General features: G+C 37.8%; 1 protein-coding gene across 1 annotated transcript in view; it reads right to left on the bottom strand.

The window, feature by feature from the left end:
- The window catches only part of LOC135462589 (putative ankyrin repeat protein RF_0381), a 60,499-nt gene that overhangs the window by 20,498 nt on the left and 17,218 nt on the right, over window positions 1-22,783 (bottom strand). The window contains exons 4-8 of the mRNA XM_064739813.1: window positions 17,795-17,893; window positions 12,480-12,578; window positions 4,926-5,024; window positions 3,878-3,976; window positions 344-442 (exon numbers count right to left, since the gene is read on the bottom strand). Of these exons, the coding sequence (XP_064595883.1) occupies window positions 344-442; window positions 3,878-3,976; window positions 4,926-5,024; window positions 12,480-12,578; window positions 17,795-17,893 (495 nt within the window). The remainder of the gene's footprint in view (window positions 1-343; window positions 443-3,877; window positions 3,977-4,925; window positions 5,025-12,479; window positions 12,579-17,794; window positions 17,894-22,783) is intronic.

Consider the following 22,783-nt stretch of genomic DNA (forward strand, 5'->3'; position numbering starts at 1 on the left):
TGGGTGAAATATATTCAGAGGACTTTAAGAAGTGAAAGTCATTAAAATGTGCCCGAGCACTAACTAAAATACTGTGTCTGCCCAAGAACTAAGGCGGTAAAAGGTCATTAAGTAACTTGGCTTACATCGTCGTTCTACAAGAACTGGTAATAAAATATGCGTCTACCTTCTAAAGATGGTAATTTGAAATATTCACATTTATTATATGCTGTGTAGAGCATTTTTCTCAGTTGGGGGCCAGTGGATTTGGTGCTTAGTATAGGTGTTACAATACAAAGTGCAGTTGTGCAGAACACCATCTCGTCAAGTTTTGTCGCCGGCCTCATATCAGTAAATCACGTACCTTGTTCTGTACTTTGACATCAGCACCCTTCTCCAGCAGGAAACGAACAACATCTTCATTGTTTTGCTTAGCTGCAATGTGCAAAGGGGTCCACCCATCCTGTGCAAAGTTAAAATAATGTAATACTTGAAATGCTACTTCAGTAAAAATGCTATTAATGACAAATTGACCAATAATTAATGTAACTACACCTGTTAATACGGGGAATATAAAAACAATACGAATGTGAGCTATTTTGGTGGCGTATAAGGCATTGGAAATGCGCTTTGTACATGCTGGCCTGAAATAAGTAAACTACAGGGCCTGTTTATTTCTGTTGCCATGCTACTGTTTTTGCAGTTCGCTGTTTGTATTCACTATGTCTATGTGTCTGTATGTCATGGGCGCTCATACACACTGGTCTCATTTTCCACAGTCGTCAAACGCAAAAACACTTTTCTTCACTGTATATTGTCACCATACAATATTCATCAAGGTCAAAAGTTAGATTTAATGAACAGTAGATTAATAAGAAACTTATGTCAAGCGGATGTTTTATATTCATGGATATGTTTTTGCTTTAATAGCTTAATAACCTTATACATAACAAAATGCTCGGCAATTCTTATCGAAAAGACTCATATTATGGTTTTAAAACCGTACGTAAATTTACGATGTTTTTTTTTTTTTTTTCTGAGTTTGCAGATGGCTGAAATATTTCCAGGGGTTTTCAAGAAGTAAAAGTCATTTAAATATGCCAGAGCTCTAAGTATAATACACTGCCTGTCTAAGAACTAACGCCGTAAAAGGTCATTAAGTAACGTAACTTACATCGCCGTTCTATAAGAACTGGTTATAAAATATGCGTCGTCCGTCTAAAGATGGACGTTTGAAATATTTACATTTATTATATTCTGTGTAGAGCATTTTTCTTAGTTTGGGCCATTGGATTTGGTGTCTAGTACAGGTCTTAAAATACAAAGTGCAGTTGTCACAAAAGTAAACTGCATGACAAAGCACCATCTGTCGTCAAGTTTTGTGGCCGGCCTCACATCAGTACTTCACCTACCTTATCCTGTGTTTATAAGTACTAAGTATGCTGCCAACTGCGCAAAGCTAAGCAAACTGGATAGGAGGCCCAGTTTTTCCTTTCGTCCATCAGAAAACAACTCCATCTGCATAATAACCCTTGAGACATCTTGCCTAATTTACTGTTGGGATAGTGTGCACTCACAATTTTACCTCTTAAGAGAGAATATCTTGAGATCTATTAAACAACGTTTTGGGTGGAACGCTCTGGAAGTATTTGGTGTATCCCTAGACAGTCTTCTACAAATGACAGTTACGTGTTCATTTCAAGGACCTTTGGACAGTACAGTCAAGCCTTTGTCGAGTTCTGTGAAAATGCTACTAAACTAGCACTCATGTAAGAGTTTTCTAATTTATCCATGTTACAAGTCATGTTATCTGATGCCCACCGCTCGCCCTAGAATGTTCCACGAACCTTATGTTCTCACGATACCAAGGATCCAGAGTCATCATCAAAACAATGGATTAGCTCTGAGTTCTTCATAGCATAGAATCGTCTTTATCGAAAAATGCTACATCCAATAGGAAATAATTTGCTTCAGGTTCCATTCAGTTAATGTATTCATGGAACAAGTACATTTGAATGAAGAAGTTTAGCAGTCTCCAATTATTCAGTGGCATAAACCTTATGTGATGTCATTGTTTACAATATAGCCAGAAAGGGCCACTAAAACAGCCAGAGGGGGCCTCCGTGGCTCAGTTGGTTAGCGCGCTAGAGCAGCATAATGACCCAGGAGCCTGTCACCAATGCGGTCGCTGTGAGTTCAAGTCCAGTTCATGCTGGCTTCCTCTCCGGCCGTAAGTGGGAATGTCTTCCAGCAACCTGCGGATGGTCGTGGGTTTTCCCCGGGCTCTGCCTGGTTTCCTCCCACCATAATGCTGGCCGCCGTCGTATAAGTGAAATATTCTTGAGTACGGCGTAAAGCACCAATCAAATAATTAAAACAAATAAAACAGACAGTGTTTTAAAAGGCGTTTAATAAATTTGAAAAATTTGAAAACCTAAATTGTTTCTTTAGAATAAAAACTTCATAGTGTGTGTTCGTCTTGTTTTCTATAACTTTACAGTAGACATTTACACTGTGCAAAGTGTATTACAAACTAATTTGTTCGACAATCTTTGTGTTTGGCGGGGACTTCCAACTTCCAGTATTCTTGAATGAAAGTCAAAACCATGATCAAAGGTTTGCTATGACGTAGTTTTCAGACATGTAGATCTCAGGTAAGGAAATGACACGAACGCTTACCTACATCAGCTAATCTATCTTAACACAATGCAATAAGAGGTGTAAATAAAAAAGTACACACAGAGCATTTAAACCCTTGATTAACTGTGATCAACCCAGAAAAAAACCTTAAAAATCTTGCATGTAAACGGACAGGTCAAACGAATATTCACCTACTAGAGCACAAGAAATGTGGACTGCTGTATTATTATTTTTTCGCTTCATCGTTTTATATAAACCATCCTTTTAAATTGGTCGTATTAATGTATTAACTGAGGGTTCACGATATACTGACTTTTCTCTTGCTTTTTGTAATTTGTGCAAATCGTTATACATGTTAAAGGGTGATTATTCATTTTATGAAAATGTATTAGTTTGCTACCATTGCAGAAAGTCTGTCACGTCTTAATTTACTTCTACTGATCCTGTAAACATGTTAATATTTTATGAGTTTGAATAAAGACCTAAGCGTGTAAGAGTTGTTGACATTTGTATGCGGCTGGAAATGGGCAGAAGCGTGCTCATTTTATTGCTCAATGTACTGATTTTCCAGTTCGCCTTTTATATTCACTATGTCAATGTGTCGGTATATCACAGGCACTCATACACAGTTGCCTTATTTCCCACAGTCGTCAAACGCAGAAACACTTTTCTTCGCTGTATATTGTCACCATATAATATTCATCCAGGTCAAAAGTTAGATTTAATGAACAGTAGATTAATAAGAAACTTATGTCAAGCGGATGATTTATATTCATTGATATCTTTTGGCTTTAATAGCTTAATAACCTTATACATAACAAAATGCTCGGCAATTCTTATCGAAAAGACTCATATTATGGTTTTAAAACCGTACTTTAAATTACCCTGTTCTTTTTTTTTTCTAAGTTCGCAGATGGCTGAAATATTTCCAGGGGTTTTCAAGAAGTAAAATTCATTAAAATATGCCAGAGCTCTAAGTGTAATACATTGCCTGTCTAAGAACTAACGCCATAAAAGGTCATTAAGTAACGTAACTTACATCGCCGTTCTATAAGAACTGGTAATAAAAAATGCGTCGTCCGTCTAAAGATGGACGTTTGAAATATTTACACTTATTATATCCTGTGCAGAGCATTTTTCCTAGTTTGGGCAAGTAGGTTTGGTGCTTGGCATAAGTCTTAAAATACAACGTGCAGTTGTCCAGAGGACCATCTCTGGTCAAGTTTTGTGGGAGGCCTAACATTAGTATATCACGTACCTTATCCTGTACACTGACATCAGCACCCTTCTCCAGCAGGAAACGAACAACATCTACACTGTTTTTCCCGGCTGCAATGTGCAAAGGGGTCCACCCATCCTGTGCAAAGTTAAAATAATGTAATACTTGAACGGCTACTTCAATAAAACTGCTATGAATGACAAATTGACTAATAAAAAATGTAGCTACACCTGTTAATACGGGGAATATAAAAACAATACGAATGTGAGCTATTTTGGTGGCGTATAAGGCATTGGAAATGCGCTTTGTACATGCTGGCCTGAAATAAGTAAACTACAGGGACCTGTTTATTTCTGTTGCCATGCTACTGATTTTCAAGCTCGCTGTTTGTATTCACTATGTCTATGTGTCTGTATGTCAAGGGCGCTCATACACACTGGTCTCATTTTCCACAGTCGTCAAACGCAAAAACACTTTTCTTCGCTGTATATTGTCACCATACAATATTCATCCAGGTCAAAAGTTAGATTTAATGAACAGTAGATTAATAAGAAACTTATGTCAAGCGGATGTTTTATATTCATGGATATGTTTTGGCTTTAATAGCTTAATAACCTTATACATAACAAAATGCTCGGCAATTCTTATCGAAAAGACTCATATTATGGTTTTAAAACCGTACGTAAATTTACGATGTTTTTTTTTTTTTTTCTGAGTTTGCAGATGGCTGAAATATTTCCAGGGGTTTTCAAGAAGTAAAAGTCATTTAAATATGCCAGAGCTCTAAGTATAATACACTGCCTGTCTAAGAACTAACGCCGTAAAAGGTCATTAAGTAACGTAACTTACATCGCCGTTCTATAAGAACTGGTTATAAAATATGCGTCGTCCGTCTAAAGATGGACGTTTGAAATATTTACATTTATTATATTCTGTGTAGAGCATTTTTCTTAGTTTGGGCCATTGGATTTGGTGTCTAGTACAGGTCTTAAAATACAAAGTGCAGTTGTCACAAAAGTAAACTGCATGACAAAGCACCATCTGTCGTCAAGTTTTGTGGCCGGCCTCACATCAGTACTTCACCTACCTTATCCTGTGCATTGACATCAGCACCCTCCTCCAGCAGGAAACGAACAACATCTACATTGTTTTCCTTAGCTGCATACTGCAAAGGGGTCCACCCAACCTGTGCAAAGTAAAAAAAATGTAATACTTGAGCTGCAACTTCAGTAAAACTGCTTTGAATGACAAATTCACTAATATTTAATGTAGCTACACCTGGTAATACAGGGAATGTAAACATAATACAAATGTGAGCTATTGTGGTGGCGTATAAGACATTTGAAGTGCGCTTTGCACCTGCTGGCTTGGTGTAAATAAAGTGTAATTTTCGAATTCGCCGTTTGAAATGACTATGTCTGTATGTTTGTATATTACAGGCACTCATACACACTGCTTGGTGTTTTTTTCTATAGTCGTCAAACGGAAAACCACTTTTCTTCGCTGTATAATGTCACAATGTAACATTTATCCAAGTCAAAAGATTGATTTAGTAAACAGTGAATTAAAACAAACTCATATCAAGCGGCTGTTATATATTTATGGACATGTTTTAGCTCCATTAGCTTCATGAACTTTTACAAAACAAAATTATCAGCAATTCTTATCGAAAAGACTCATGTTATGGTTTTAAAACCTTTCTAAGTACTAAGTATGCTGCCAACTGCGCAAAGCTAAGCAAACTGGATAGGAGGCCCAGTTTTTCCTTTCGTCCATCAGAAAACAACTCCATCTGCATAATAACCCTTGAGACATCTTGCCTAATTTACTGTTGGGATAGTGTGCACTCACATTTTTACTACTTAAGAGAGAATATCTTGAGATCTATTAAACAACGTTTTGGGTGGAACGCTCTGGAAGTAGTTGGTGTATCCCTAGACAGTCTTCTACAAATGACAATTACGTGTTCATTTCAAGGACCTTTGGACAGTACAGTCAAGCCTTTGTCAAGTTGTATGAAAATGCCACTAAACTAGCACTCATGTAAGATTTTTCTAATTTATCCATGTTACAAGTCATGTTATCTGATGCCCACCGCTCGCCCTAGAATGTTCCACGAACCTTATGTTCTCACGATACCAAGGATCCAGAGTCATCATCAAAACAATGGATTAGCTCTGAGTTCTTCATAGCATAGAATCGTCTTTATCGAAAAATGCTACATCCAATAGGAAATAATTTGCTTCAGGTTCCATTCAGTTAATGTATTCATGGAACAAGTACATTTGAATGAAGTATTTAAGCAGTCTCCAATTATTCAGTGGCATAAACCTTATGTGATGTCATTGTTTACAATATAGCCAGAAAGTGCCACTAAAACAGCTAGAGGGGGCCTCCATGGCTCAGTTGGTTAGCGCGCTAGAGCAGCATAATGACCCAGGAGCCTGTCACCAATGCGGTCGCTGTGAGTTCAAGTCCAGTTCATGCTGGCTTCCTCTCCGGCCGTAAGTGGGAATGTCTTCCAGCAACCTGCGGATGGTCGTGGGTTTTCCCCGGGCTCTGCCTGGTTTCCTCCCACCATAATGCTGGCCGCCGTCGTATAAGTGAAATATTCTTGAGTACGGCGTAAAGCACCAATCAAATAATTAAAACAAATAAAACAGACAGTGTTTTAAAAGGCGTTTAATAAATTTGAAAAATTTGAAAACCTAAATTGTTTCTTTAGAGTAAAAACTTCATAGTGTGTGTTCGTCTTGTTTTCTATAACTTTACAGTAGACATTTACACTGTGCAAAGTGTATTACAAACTAATTTGTTCGACAATCTTTGTGTTTGGCGGGGACTTCCAACTTCCAGTATTCTTGAATGAAAGTCAAAACCATGATCAAAGGTTTGCTATGACGTAGTTTTCAGACATGTAGATCTCAGGTAAGGAAATGTCACGAACGCTTACCTACATCAGCTAATCTATCTTAACTCAATGCAATAAGGGATGTAAATAAAAAGGTACACACAGAGCATTTAAACCCTTGATTAACTGTGATCAACCCAGAAAAAAACCTTAAAAATCTTGCATGTAAACGGACAGGTCAAACGAATATTCACCTACTAGAGCACAAGAAATGTGGACTGCTGTATTACTTTTTTTTTCGCTTCATCGTTTTATATAAACCATCCTTTTAAATTGGTCGTATTAAAGTATTAACTGAGGGTTCACGATATACTGACTTTTCTCTTGCTTTTTGTAATTTGTGCAAAGCCTTATACATGTTAAAGGGTGATTATTCATTTTATGAAAATGTGTTAGTTTACTACCATTGCAGAAAGGCTGTCACGTCTTAATTTACTTCTACTGATCCTGTAAACATGTTGATATTTTATGAGTTTGAATAAAGACCTAAGCGTGTAAGGGTTGTTGACATTTGTATGCGGCTGGAAATGGGCAGAAGCGTGCTCATTTTATTGCTCAATGTACTGATTTTACAGTTCGCCTTTTATATTTACTATGTCAATGTGTCTGTCATATAATGTGGTTACATCTATATGTGAAACTGACTATAGTGATGCAGGATATAGACTGTATAGTTATGAGTGACTAGTAAAAGTTGTTTGCAGTTACAGACCGGTGTTCTTCGATAATTTACATGTGTACAACACATGATATGGTGTCAGAGTGGTCAGACTAGATAGACGAATGGCCAAGTTCGAACCTCCAGAACCATTTTCGTTCGACAGACCAACGGAATGGATAGAGTGGCGAGAAAGGTTTAGTCGCTTCAGACACGCGACAAAACTCCACAAGGAATATGGCGACGTTCAAGTTAGTTCGCTGATCTATGCAATGGGATCACAGTCCGAGGCAATCTTCAAATCGTTTGCTCTCAATGACAATGACAAGACAGACTATAACAAAGTTCTGCAGAAATTTGATGAACACTTTGTTCCCAAGCGAAAAGTGATTTTCGAGCGCTGCAGGTTCAACAAAATAATGTGTGCAGCAAGACGGTGAAAGTGTTGAAACTTTTGTGCGGAATTTGTACACGCTAAGCGAACACTGCGACTTTGGGGATGCCAGAAATCAATACATACGAGACCGACTTGTTATAGGATTATTAGACGGGCAAGTATCGGAACGATTACAAATGAAAACTGACTTAACATTAGATGGTGCAATTGAAACAGCTCGACACTCAGAACTAGTTAAAAGTCTGCGAAATGAAATTCGGTCAACCTCAGCATCAGCCGATGCTATACGGGTCACGCAGTCCCGGGCAACGCCTATAGTCAATGCCAGAGGTAGAGGTAGCCATTCAAACAGACAAAATACGCCTGGCGGTGCCAGGCCTAGACAGAGACAATCGCAGCAGAAAAATCCAGTCGGTAATCGTTGTACCTGTTGTAATTTATTACATGCACGTAATAAATGCCCTGCTAAGAATGCGGAGTGTAACAGATGCCACCATATTGGACATTATGAACGATGCTGTGTAACTAAAAACGTTGACATTGTTACTCATCAGACAAGCCAGCTACATCTTGACAATGGTTATAATTTCCTTGGAGCTGTTAATTGTGTCGACTCACAGGAACCAGCATGGACTGTCAATCTTAGAATTCTCAATAAACCGATTAAATTCAAGATTGATTCTGGAGCAGATGTGACAATTATGTGTGAAACCACATACAATTCACTGCAGCCTAGACCAGCTCTCAAACCAGCCAGTGCTATGTTACGCAGTCCCGGCGGAAATCTGACAGTTCGGGGAGAGTTCGAAACCGACATTAGGCTGAACGACGAGAAATTTACAGTGAACATTTTTGTTGTTTCTGGACCTACACATAACTTGTTGAGCCGTGGAGTAGCAGTTGCCATGGGATTAATCCAACGATTGGATGAGATCAACGACAGTGTATTCGGTGATATTGGACTTATGAGGTGCGATCCGGTGAAAATAAAGCTGAAAGAAAACGTCACACCGTACGCAATTCATACTGCGCGACGAATACCGATTCCGTTACTACCAAAAGTCGAAGCGGAGTTGAAACGTATGGAACAGTCAGGTGTCATCACAAAGGTTGCCGAACCTACAGACTGGTGTGCGCCTATGGTTCCAGTGGTAAAGCCGAATGGCAAAGTGCGCATTTGTGTCGATCTGCGACAGCTCAATAAAGCGATTAAACGCGAGCGATATACGTTACCGACAATTGACGACGTTCTACACAAGATGGCAAACGCGAAGTACTTTTCGCGACTTGACGCGAGTTCCGGTTTCTGTCAAATTCCTCTTGACGATGAAAGCTCAAAACTAACATGCTTCATGACGCATCTCGGACGATATGCTTTCCGTAGACTCCCGTTTGGAATTTCGAGTGCGCCAGAAATTTTCACGCGCATCGTTACAGAATTATTAGGTGACCTCGAGCGTACCGCAGTCTTCATGGACGACATATTCGTGGGCGGAGATACTCGCGAATCCCATGACAGAAATTTAAATCGTGTTTTCGATAGAGTGCGCGAAGCACAGATGACGTTAAACAAGGAGAAATTTGTGCACTGTCAGACAGAAATGGACATATTAGGCCATAGACTGGGTGCTGAAGGAATCAGTCCTCACCCCGACAAAGTCAAGGCGATCGTGGACTTACAGCCGCCTAATGGCATTGTAGAATTAAGACGCTTTCTCGGTATGGTAAATTACCTTGGACAATATGTACCAAACTTATCGGACATGCTACAACCACTGAATGAATTGCTCAAATCAGATAAGGTTTGGATATGGGGACAACCACAGGACAAAGCTTTTCGTGCTGTTAAGCATGCTCTGTCATTGTCACCTGTATTAGCAATCTACGACGTTACCTTGCCAACGATGGTAAGCGCAGACGCGTCGCGATACGGACTTGGTGGTGTTATTCTGCAGCAACATGGTCAGCTGTGGAAACCGGTAGCTTACGCATCTAGAACTCTTACCGAAACTGAAAAGCGCTACGGACAAATTGAAAAAGAGTGCCTAGCTTCAGTTTGGTGCTGCGAGAAATTTTCGCGATATCTAGTTGGATTAGAATCATTTCGACTCGTGACGGATCATAAGCCGCTTGTTCCTCTCATGAACAGTAAAGACATAGATCAAGTGCCGATTCGATGTCAGAGACTGTTAATGCGACTAATGAGATTCAACCCTATTGCGGAACATGCACCAGGTAAAACAATGGTGGTAGCCGATACGCTTTCGCGAAGCCCATTGTTAACGACAGAAGACACATCGCTAGAAGAAGACGTCATCGCGCATGTAAACGCGGTACGTGCGCATTGGCCAGCATCAGACGCGAAATTAGACAGTTTGCGACAAGCAACCAACGCAGATGAACAACTTTTGACAGTTATTCGCTTTGTTCAAAATGGATGGCCTGAACACGCAAGAGATGTACCTGAAAGTATCCGAGGTTACTTTTCTGTACGTGAGAGACTGAGCACAGTCAATGGACTTTTGACTTGTGGTATACGTATTGTGGTTCCAGCGAGTTCTCGAGACGAGATCTTGGACCGAATACATGACGGACACTTAGGCATGACTAAGTGCATACAACGGGCCAACCAATCAGTATGGTGGCCAGGATTAACAAAGCAGATCCAGACTAAAGTTGCCCAGTGTTCCTACTGTCAGATAAACAGACCTAGTTTACGCAAGGAACCGCTAAAATCAACGCCGTTACCTTCGCGTCCTTGGCAACAGTTAGCCGCAGATATACTGGAATTCAAAAGTAAACATTACTTACTTGTAATCGACTATTTTCGCGATACTTTGAGTTAAAACACGTCCCGCGATTAACCAGTAATGTTACTATTCTCAAGATGAAAGAGATTTTCGCGCGATTCGGAACGCCCGAACAACTTATTACTGACAATGGTACCAACTTTGTCTCGCGAGAATTTAGAGAATTCCAAACCGCGTATTGCCTTCAGCATACGACAGTGAGCCCTCATCATCATCAGGCAAATGGTGAGGTTGAGAGAGCCGTCGCCACCGCGAAGAAAATATTAGGACAGAAAGATCACTTTCTTGGCCTAATGACTTACCGTTCTACGCCGACGCAGCCTACAGGATGTAGTCCGGCGGAACTTTTAATGGGAAGACCATTAAAAACAACCCTCCCCATTCTCACCGAAAACTTAACTCCAAGGTGGCCGAACTTTGAGAGGGTGAGAGGGAATGATGATAGAGCCAAATCGTTGAATGAACGCTACTTCAACGATCGTCATGGTGTACGAGAACTTCCTGAACTGAAACCAGGCGACACGGTTCGGGTAAAACTAGACAATGAGAAGGGTTGGGTGACAGCGGGAATTGTCACAGATAAGCTCCCAACACCGCGATCTTATAATATCGAAACGAGCAGAGGCAAATACCGTCGTAACCGTAAGCATTTAAAGCCAGCTCCAGGTATTACATACGAGATGACCCCACCGGAAGTTGACCCACTTGATGACTACATGCAGGAAACCCCTATTGTAGGAAATCAGCCTCAAGCAAATCAGCATAGTGGACGTAAAGTCACGCGCTCTGGACAAGTGGTCCGACCTCCAAAACGTTACGGATTTGATTGACATTCGTTTCTAGAAGTTCTGAATAAGTTTACAGTTTAGCAGTAGTTAGCAATGTTGCTGTAGTGTAGTCAAAGGACAATACACTTAAAAGTTAAAAGGCAACATTGAATTTAGATTTCTTCCATGCAGTTTGCTAGTTTAAGTTTGAAATTATATACTCAAAGACTTTAGTTAACTTCAGTTAATAGATTTTAGTAGTTGACAAACGTTTGATGGACTTAAGAGGGGAGATGTCATATAATGTGGTTACATCTATATGTGAAACGGACTATAGTGATGCAGGATATAGACTGTATAGTTATGAGTGACTAGTAAAAGTTGTTTGCAGTTACAGACCGGTGTTCTTCGATAATTTACATGTGTACAACACATGATAGTGTCTGTATATCACAGGCACTCATACACACTGGCGTTATTTTCCACAGTCGTCAAACGCAGAAACACTTTTCTTCGCTGTATATTGTCACCATATAATATTCATCCAGGTCAAAAGTTAGATTTAATGAACAGTAGATTAATAAGAAACTTATGTCAAGCGGATGTTTTATATTCATTGATATCTTTTGGCTTTAATAGCTTAATAACCTTATACATAACAAAATGCTCGGCAATTCTTAACGAAAAGACTCATATTATGGTTTTAAAACCGTACTTAAAATCACCCTGTTCTTTTTTTTTCTAAGTTCGCAGATGGCTGAAATCTTTCCAGGGGTTTTCAAGAAGTAAAAGTCATTAAAATATGCCAGAGCTCTAAGTGTAATACATTGCCTGCCTAAGAACTAACGCCGTAAAAGGTCATTAAGTAACGTAACTTACATCGCCGTTCTATAAGAAATGGTTATAAAATATGCGTCGTCCGTCTAAAGATGGACGTTTGAAATATTTACACTTATTATATTCTGTGTAGAGCATTTTTCTTAGTTTGGGCAAGTAGGTTTGGTGCTTAGCATAAGTCTTAAAATACAACGTGCAGTTGTCCAGAGGACCATCTCTGGTCAAGTTTTGTGGGAGGCCTAACATTAGTATATCACGTACCTTATCCTGTACACTGATATCAACACCCTTCTCCAGCAGGAAACGAACAACATCTACACTGTTTTTCCCGGCTGCAATGTGCAAAGGGGTCCACCCATCCTGTGCAAAGTTAAAATACTGTAATACTTGAACGGCTACTTCAGTAAAACTGCTATGAATGACAAATTGACTAATAAAAAATGTAGCTACACCTGTTAATACGGGGAATATAAAAACAATACGAATGTGAGCTATTTTGATGGCGTATAATGCATTGGAAATGCGCTTTGTATTTGCTGGCCTGAAATAAGTAAACTACAGGGCCTGTTCATTTCTGTTGCCATGGTACAGATTTTCCAGTTCTCCGTTTGTATTCACTATGTCTATGTGTTTGTATGTCAAGGGCGCTCATACACACTGGTCTCATTTTCCACAGTTGTCAAGCGGAAAAACACTTTTCTTCGCTGTAAAATTTCATCATATGACATTTATCCAAGTCAAAACTTTGATTAAGTGAATAGTAGGTTTGAAAAAAAAACTCACGTGGATGATTTATATTTATGAGTATGTTTTGGCTTTAATAGCTTAATAACCTTTCACTCAAAAAAATTCTCAGTAATTCTTATCGAAAAGACTCATATTATGGTTTTAAAACCGTACGTGCTTTATCACTCTTTTTTTCTAATTTTGCAGAAGGGTGAAATATTTCCAGGGGATTTTAAAAAGTGACAGTCTTCAAAATGTACCCGAGTTGTAACTAAAATACTGTGCCTGCCCAAGAATTAAGGCGGTAAATAGCCATTAATTAACGTAACTTACAAATATGCGCTGATCTTCTAAAGATGGATTTTGAAATATTCACACTTATTATATTCTTTGTAGAGCATTTTTCTTCATTTGGGCCGGTGGGATTGGTGCTTAGCTCTGGTCTTGAAATACAACGTGCAACTGTTACGTCAGTAAACTGCATGACAAAGCACCATCTCCGGTCAAGTTATGTGGCCGTCCTTCTGTCAGTATTTAACGTAACTTATCCTGTACATTGATATCAGCACCCTTCTCCAGCAGCAAACAAACAACATCTACATTGTTTTTCCAAGCTACATAGAGCAAAGGGGTCCACCCATCCTGTGCAAAGTAAACATAATGTAATACTTGAAAAGCTACTTTAGTAGAAATGTTCTTAATGCCAAAGTCACGTATAATGAATCTGATCAAAGGTTTGCTAAGACGTAGTTTTCACACATGTAGATCTCAGGTAAGGAAATGACACGAAACTTTACCTACCTCAGCTAATCTACCTTAACTCGCTATAATAATGGGTGTAAATAAAAAAAGAACACACAAGAGCAATTAAACTATTCATTAACTCTTATCAACTAAGCCGAAAATCTTGAAGATATTACATGTAAACGTACAGGTCAACCGAATATTCACCTAATAGCGTACAAGAAATGAAGACAAAATGTGGACTTTCCTTCATGAGCAATGCAAACCATCCTTTTAAATTGATCTTATTAAATTATTAACTGGGACTTTCTTGGTTTTTCAATTTTGCGCAAATCCTTATTCATGTTATGAGCTGATTTTCATTTTATGAAGATGAGTGAGAAAGCTATAATTGCAGAAAGGCTATCACGTCTTAATTTTCTTCTACTAATCTATAAAAAAATGTTCATATTTTATGAGTTGGAATAAAGACCTGAGTGTGTAAGGCGTTGTTGACATTTGTATGCGGCTGGAAATGGGCAGAAGCGTGTTCATTTCACTTCTCAATGTACTGGCTTTCCAGTTCACCTTTTGTATTCTCTATGTCGATGTATCTGTATTTCACAGACACACATACACACTATGCTTTTTTCTACAGCTGCCAAGCGGAAAAACGCTTTTCTCAACTGTGTTACGTGAGAGTGTAAAACTTATGTTAATCTACAGTTTGATGTAATGAACTGCAGTTAAAAATAAACTCAGGTCAAGCGGCTGTTTTATATTCATGGGTACCATTTGACATTGATAGCTTTTGGCTTTGATAGCCGAATAGGAATATAGACGAAAAATAGTCAGCAATTAATATTGAAAAGACTCACATTATAAGTTTTAAATCAGTAGATAGATTTTCACTATTTTTTAAAATTTTGTAGGATGATGAAATTTTGTCAGGGGTTTTCGAGAAAATGAAGTCATTAAAATCTGCCCGTGCTCTAAATAAATACTCTGCCTGCTCAAGAACTAACACTCTAAAATATCATTAAATTACGTAAGTTACATCTGCGGACTACAGAAAGACGTTATAAAATATGCATCGTTTTTCTAAAGATGGAAGTTTGAAATATATACACTTATATCCTACGTGGAGCAAACTTATTTACTTGCAGATTTGGCGCACAGAACAGGTCTTGAAATTCAAGGGTCAATTTACACGTGAGTAAAGGAAGGTAACATTGCACAATCTGCCCTAAACCTCACATCACATCACCGGCCTCACATCAGTACATCACGTACTACATTCTCTACATTGACATCAGCACCCTTCTCCAGCAAGAAAGGAACAATCTCTACATTGTTTTCCTGAGCTGCATACTGCAAAGGAGTCTGCCCATCCTTTGCAAAGTAAACATAATGAAATACCTGAAATGTTACTTCAGTAAATATGCAATAAATTACAATTTCACTAATAATTAATGTAGCTACACCTGTTAACAAGAGGAATGTAAAAATAATGCAAATGTAAGCTAATGTGGTGGCGTATAAGACATTTGGGTGTGCTTTGTACTTGCTGGCTTTTCGTAAGTAATATACAGAGCCTGTTCATTTCTGTTCCCAGTGTACTGATTTTCGACTTCTCCTTTTAAAATGACCATGTCTGTATGTTTGTATATCACAGGCACTCATACACACTGCATGGTGTTATTTTCTATAGTCGTCAAACGCAAAACCACTTTTCTTCGCTGTATAATGTCACAAGGTAACATTTATCCAAGTTAAAAGTTTGATTTAGTAAACATTAGATTTAAATAAACATCATGCCAAGCGGCTGTTTTATATTCATGGATATGTTTTGGCTATAGTAATTTAATGAACTTATATAAAAAAAATGCTCAGCAATTCTTATCAAAATGACTAATATTATGGTTTTAAAACCCCTCTAAGTACTAAGTATGGTGCCAACTACACCAAGCTAAGTAAACTGCATAGGAGGCGCGTTATTGTTTCTTTCGTCCATTACTGAACAACTGCATCTGCATAATAATCCTTGAGACATCTTGTCTGATTTACTGTTGGGATAGTGTGAGCGAACAATTTTACCTGTTAAGGCCGAATATCTTGAGATCTATTAAACAACCTTTTGGGTGGAACGCTCTAAAAGTAGCTGGTTATCCCTAGACAACCTTCTACAAGTGACAGTTACGTGCTAATCACAAGTACCTTTAAACAATAGAGTCAAGTCTTTGTCAAGTCCGATGAAAATGCCACTGAACTAGCAGTCATGTAAGATTTTTCTAATTTATCCATGTTCCAAGTCCTGTTGCCTGATGTTACCTAATGTCCACCGCTCATAGTAGAATGTTCCACTCGACATTCTTCTCGCGATATCAAGGATCCAGAGTCATCATCAAAACAATGGATGAGCTCTGGCTTCTCCATAGCATAGGATCGTCTTCATCAAAGAATGCTACATCCATTAAGAAATAATTTGCTTCAGGTTCCATTCAAGTATTCATGGAACGAGTGCATTTTAATGTAGTAGTTTAGCAGTCTTCAATTATCAAGTGGCAAAAACCCTATGTGATGTCATTGTTTAGATTATGGTCAGAAAAGGCCCTCTAAAACAGCCAGTGTTTTAAAAGCCGTTTATTAGATTAAGAAAAGTTGAAAAAAAAAAGATTTTGTTTGACATACACTTGAAAGCGTGCGTTCTTTTTGTTTTCTTTGACTTTTCAGTAGACATTTACACTCTGCAAAGAGTATTATGGACTAATTTGGTCTGTAAACTTTGTGATTGGCGAGTACTTTTAATTAACAGTATTTTTGAATTCAAGTCAAATAGATGATCAAAAGTTTGCTATGACGTAGTTTTGAGACATGTAGATCTCAGGTAAGGAAATGACACCAACGTATACTTACCTCAGCTAATCTACCTTAACTCGCTGTAAAAATGGGTGTAAAATAAAAATGTACAAACCCTAGCAATTAAACTATTCATGCAACTGTTATCAACAGAGCCGAAAATCTTGAAGATCTTACACGTGAATGTACAGGTCAACCGACTATTCACCTAATACAAGAAATGAAGACAAAATGCGGATTGCTGAATTTTCTTTGCTTCATTAAAAATACAAACCGCCCTTTTAAATTGGCCTCCTTAAATAAAACACTGGGGAGTTCACGATATACTGACCTTTCTCTTGCTGCTTGTAGGTTGCGAAAAACCTTATACATGTTATGAGATGATTATTCATTTTATGAAAATGTGTTAGAAAGCGACCATTGCAGAAAGGCTATAACATCTTGATTTACTTCTACTGATCCTAAAAACATGTTCACATTGTATGAGTTGAAATAAAGACCTAAGCGTGTAAGTCGTTGTTGACATTTATATGCGGCTGGAAATGGGCAGAAGCGTGTTCATTTCACTTCTCAATGTACTGATTTTTAAGTTCGCCTTTTATATTCACTATGTCAATGTGTCTGTATATCACAGGCACTCATACACACTGGCGTTGTTTTCCACAGTCGTCAAACTCAAAAGCACTTTTCTTCGCTGTATAATGTCACAATATAGCATTTATTCAAGTCAAAAGTTTAAGTAGGTGAACAGTAGATTAAAATAAACTCATGTCACGTGGATGTTCTATATTCATGGATATGCTTTGGCTTTAATAGCTTAATAACTTTACACTCAAAAAAATACTCAGCAATTCTTATCCAAAAGACCCATATTATGGTTTTAAAACCGTACGAGGTTTTTCGCAGTTTTTTTTTAATTTTGCAGATGGGTGAAATGCATTCAGAGGACTTTAAGAAGTGAAAGTCATTAAAATGTGCCCGAGCACTAACTAAAATACTGTGTCTGCCCAAGAACTAAGGCGGTAAAAGGTCATTAAGTAACGTAACTTACGTCGTCGTTCTACAAGAACTGGTAATAAAATATGCGTCTACCTTCTAAAGATGGTAATTTGAAATATTCACACTTATTATATGCTGTGTAGAGCATTTTTCTCAGTTGGGGCCAGTGGATTTGGTGCTTAGAACAGGTGTTAAAATACAAAGTGCAGTTGTGCAGAACACCATCTCGTCAAGTTTTGTCGCCGGCCTCACATCAGTAAATCACGTACCTTATTCTGTACACTGACATCAGCACCCTTCTCCAGCAGGAAACGAACAATATCTACATTGTTTTTCCAAACTGCATCGTGCAAAGGGGACCACCCATCCTGTACAAAGTAAAAATAATGTGATACTTGAACTGCAACTTCAGTAAAAATGCTATGAATGACAAATTGACTAATAATTAATGGAGCTACACCTGTTAATACAGGTAATATAAAAACAATACGAATGTGAGCTATTTTGGTGGGGTATAAATCATTTGAGGTGTGCTTTGTACTTGCTGGCTTGGCGTAAGTAAACTACAGAGCCTGTTCATTTCTATTCTCAGTGTACTAATTTTCAAATTCACCTTTTGAAATCACTATGACTATGTGTCTGTATATCACAGGCACTCATACACGCTCCATGGTGTTATTTTCTACAGTCGTGAAACGGAAAACCACTTTCCTTCGCTGTATAATGTCACAATGTAACATTTATCTCAGTCAAAAGTTGAAATTAGTGAACAGTAAATTAAATTAAACCTATGTCAAGCGGCTGTTTTATATTTATGGATATGTTGTGGCTCCATTAGCTTAATGAACTTGTACATAACAAAATGCTCGGCAATTCTTATCGAAAAGACTCATACTATGGTTTTAAAACGGTTCTACATACTAAGTATGGTGCCAACTACAGTAAGATGAGCAAACTGGATATGAGGCGCGTTGTTTTTTTGTTTTTTTTTCTTCTTTTTTTCGTCCATTAGTGAAAAATTGCATCTGCATAATAATCCTTGAGAAATCTTGCCTAATTTACTGTTTGGATAATGTTCACCCACAACTTACCTCTTAAAAGCGAATATCTTCAGATTTCTTGAACAACGTTTTGGGTGGAACGCTCTAAAAGTAGCTGGTTATCCCTAGACAATCTTCTACAAGTGACAGTTACATGTTAATCACAAGAACCTTTGGACAGTACAGTCAAGTCTTTGTCAAGTCATATGAAAATGCCACTGAACTAGCAGTCATGTAAGATTTTCTAATTTATCCATTGTAAACAATGACATCATATTGGGATTTTGCGACTTGATAATTGGAGATTGCTAAACTACTACATAAAAATGCACTTGTTCCATCAATACATTAACAGAATGGAAGCTCATACAAATTATTTCTTTATGGATGTAGCATTCTTTCATGAAGACGATCCTATGCTATGGAGAAGCCAGGGCTCATTCATTGTTTTGATGATGACTCTGTATCCTTGATGTTGCTAGAATATAAGGTTCATGAAACATTATAGGGCGAGCAGTGGATATCAGGTAACATCAGGTAACAGGACTTGGAACATGGATAAATTGGAAAATCTTACATGAGTGCTAGTTCAGTGGCATTTTCATAGGACTTGACAAAGACTTGACTGTAGTGTCCAAAGGTCCTTGTGATTAGCACGTAACTGTCACTTGTAGAAGATTGTCTAGGGATACACCAACTACTTCCACAGCATTCCACCCAAAACGTTGTTTAATAGATTTCAGGATATTCGCTCTGAAGCGGTAAAACTTGTGAGTGCACACAATCCCAACAGTAAATTAGTTAAGATGTCTCAAGGATTATTATGCAGATGCAGTTGTTCACTACTGGACTAAAGAGAAATCAAAGGACCTCCTATCCCGTTTGCTCAGCTTGGTGTAGTTGGCACCATACTTAGTACTTAGAGGGGTTTTAAAACCATAATACAAGTCTTTTCGATAAGAATTGCTGAGCATTTTGTTTTGTATAACTTCTAACAATTGGAGACGGGTGCTGATGTCAGTGTACAGGATAAGGTACGTGATATACTAATGTTAGGCCACCCACAACACTTGACGAGAGATGGTCCTCTGGACATCTGCACGTTGTATTTTAAGACCTGTAGTAAGTACCAAACCCACTGGCCCAAACTAAGAAAAATATTACACAGAATATAATAAGTGTGAATATTTCAAACGTCCATCATAAGATAGACGATGCATATTTTAAAACCAGTTCTTGTAGAACGGTGATGTAAGTTACGTGACTTAATGACCTTTTACGGCGTTAGTTCTTAGGCAGGCAATGTATTATACTATGAGCTCTGGCATATTTTAATGAATTTTACTTCTTGAAAACCCCTGGAAATATTTCAAATATTTCTGCGAACTTAAAAATAAAACAGGGTAAATTTACGTACGGTTTTAAAATCAAAATATGAGTCTTTTCGATAAGAATTGCCGAGTATTTTGTTGTGTATAAGGTTATTAAGCTATTAAAGCCAAAACATATCAATGAATAAAAAAAGTCCGCTGGACATGAGTTGTTTTATTAATCTACTGTTCAATAAATCCAACTTTTGACCTGGATGAATATTATATGATGACATTATACAGCGAAGAAAAGTGTTTTTCCATTTGACGATTGTGGAAAATGAGGCCATTGTGTATGGGTGCCTGTGATATACAGACACATTGACATAGTGAATACAAAAAGCAAACTGGAAAATCAGTACATTGAGAAGTGAAATGAACACGCTTCTGACCAATTCTAGCCGCATATAAATGTCAACAACGCCTTACACGATTGGGTGTTTATTCAAACTCATAAAATATGAACATGTTTGTAGGATCAGTAGAAGTAAATTAAGACGTGATAGTCCTTCGGCAATGTTGGCTTTCTAACACATTAAGTAAAAGTAAGTATATCGTGAATCCCGAGTTAATACTTTGATAAAACCAATTTAAAAGGATGGTTTGTATTTTTGATGAAGCAAAATAATACAGCAGTCCACATTTTTTGTGCTCTGTTAGGAGAATATTTGCTTGACCTGTACGTTTACATGCAAGACTTTTAAGGTTTTTACCTGCGTTGATCACATTTAACCAAGAGCTTAAATGCTCAGGTGTTTCCTTTTTTTATTTACACCCCTTATTACTTTGAGTTAAGGTATATTACTTAGGAGAGCTTACTTACCTCTTGGTGTTTGGCGGGTAGATTTCAATTACCAGTCTTCTTGAATGAAAGTCAAAAATATGATCAAAACTTTGCTATGACGCAGTTTTCAGGCATATAGATCTCAGGTAAGGAAATGACACGAACGCTTACCTACCTCAGTTAATCTACCTTAACTCGCTGTAATAATGAGTGTGAATAAATAAGTACACACCAGAGTAATTAAACTATTGATGCACTGTTGTCAACTGAGCCGAAAATCTTGAAAATTTTAAAAGTAAATGTACAGGTCATCCGAATATTCACATATGAGTGTACACGAAATAGAGACAAAATGTGGACTGCTGTATTTTTTTTTGCTTGATCAAAAACACAAATCATCCTTTGAAAATGATATTATTAAATTACTAACTGGGGGTTCACCATGTACTGACTTTTCTCTTGCTTTTTGTAATTTGCTCAAAGCCTTATACATGTTGAAAGGTGATTATTCATTTAATGAAAATATGCCCAAAAGGTACCATTGCAGAAAGGCTATCACGTCTTAACTTACTTCTACTGATCCTGTAAACATGTTCATATTTTATGAATTTGAATAAAGACCTCAACGTGTAAGGCGTTGTTAACATTTATTTGCGGGCAAATGGGCAGAAACGTGTTCATTTCACATCTCAATGTATTGACTTTCCATTACGTCTTTTAATGAAACTATGTCTATGTACCACTATATCACAAACACACATACATACTAACAAAGCACTATCTCCCGTCTACAAAAATAAGATTATAAAATATGCGCCGTATTTCTAAAGATGGAAGTTTAAAATACTTGCACTTATTTTATCCTATGTGGAGCAAATTTATTTAGTTGCAGCCAGTGTTTCTTTAGGGATTTTTTTTTGCCTAGCACAAGTCTTGATGTACAGCGTTCAATTGTAAACTACATAACAGAGCACCATTTTTCGTCCAGTATTGTGGCCAGCGTCAAAGCCACACATCAGGCACGTTTCGTGTATTATGGCATTGACACACATCTCCAGCAGCAAACAAGCAATAACCACACTGGTTTTAATGAGCTGCACAGTACAAAGTTGTTCTCCCATCATGTGCAAAGTAAATATAATGTAATACTTAAAATGCTTCTTCAGTAAAAATGCTGTTAATGACAGATCATCTGATAATGAGCCTAGTTACATTAATCATACGAGGAATGTAAAAGTAATGCTATTGTGGGCTGTTTTGGTGGCGTACCTGGCATACCATTTGGGCTAAATTTGCATTTCCCGGCCGATCAACCCAGAACGTGGTATAGATAGCGTGACGTCACTAGAATACAGCCGATTACCATCTGCAGATGGCAAAATGGAGGTTATGCTACTAAAAAGACCCCATTGATCCTTCTTATGAGGCACTTGTTCAATATTTTGAAGAAGAGGGCCCAAACAAATTCTAGTTTAATCTCTCAGCAACGATCACGTCAACACGTCTGCTCCCATAACCACCACTAAATATCTGCACGTTTCTGGCACTCCATTTAGGTAATTATATCTTTATGAACCATTTTTACAATTTAAGATCTGTTTTAACGAGATAATCTGTGAATTTTTGATTACTTCTTTGCGACTATTTTCTGTTTCACACAACCAGATATAAACATGGTAGCTGAGATGATGACGTGGAATTGAACCTTTGAAACGTCTGGTTTTACAGGCAAAGGAAATTTAATTTAGCTCAGTTCTCCTTTCTGCATATCAGTCTTCTGTTTTATATATTTTGCTTTATAAAATGGAGTAAAACGATACCAGTTCGGCATTCGACATGTTGTGTAGACCTACTGTTGCATCGCTCATTTTCGTCAAACGAGATAAGTGAAAAGCTATCCATCCTTACTGTATATTGGCAGGGTAATGGCCATATTTTATGAATTTAAATAAAGACTTGAGTGTGTAACGGATTGTTGACGTTTAAATGCGGCTGGAAATGGGTATGTAATGAGCATGTTCTTTTTAACTTCTCAATGTACAGATTTCCCAGTTTACCCTTAAA

The sequence above is a fragment of the Liolophura sinensis genome, chromosome 2 (genome assembly GCF_032854445.1).
Source record: "Liolophura sinensis isolate JHLJ2023 chromosome 2, CUHK_Ljap_v2, whole genome shotgun sequence".
Classification (NCBI taxonomy): Eukaryota; Metazoa; Mollusca; class Polyplacophora; order Chitonida; family Chitonidae; genus Liolophura; species Liolophura sinensis.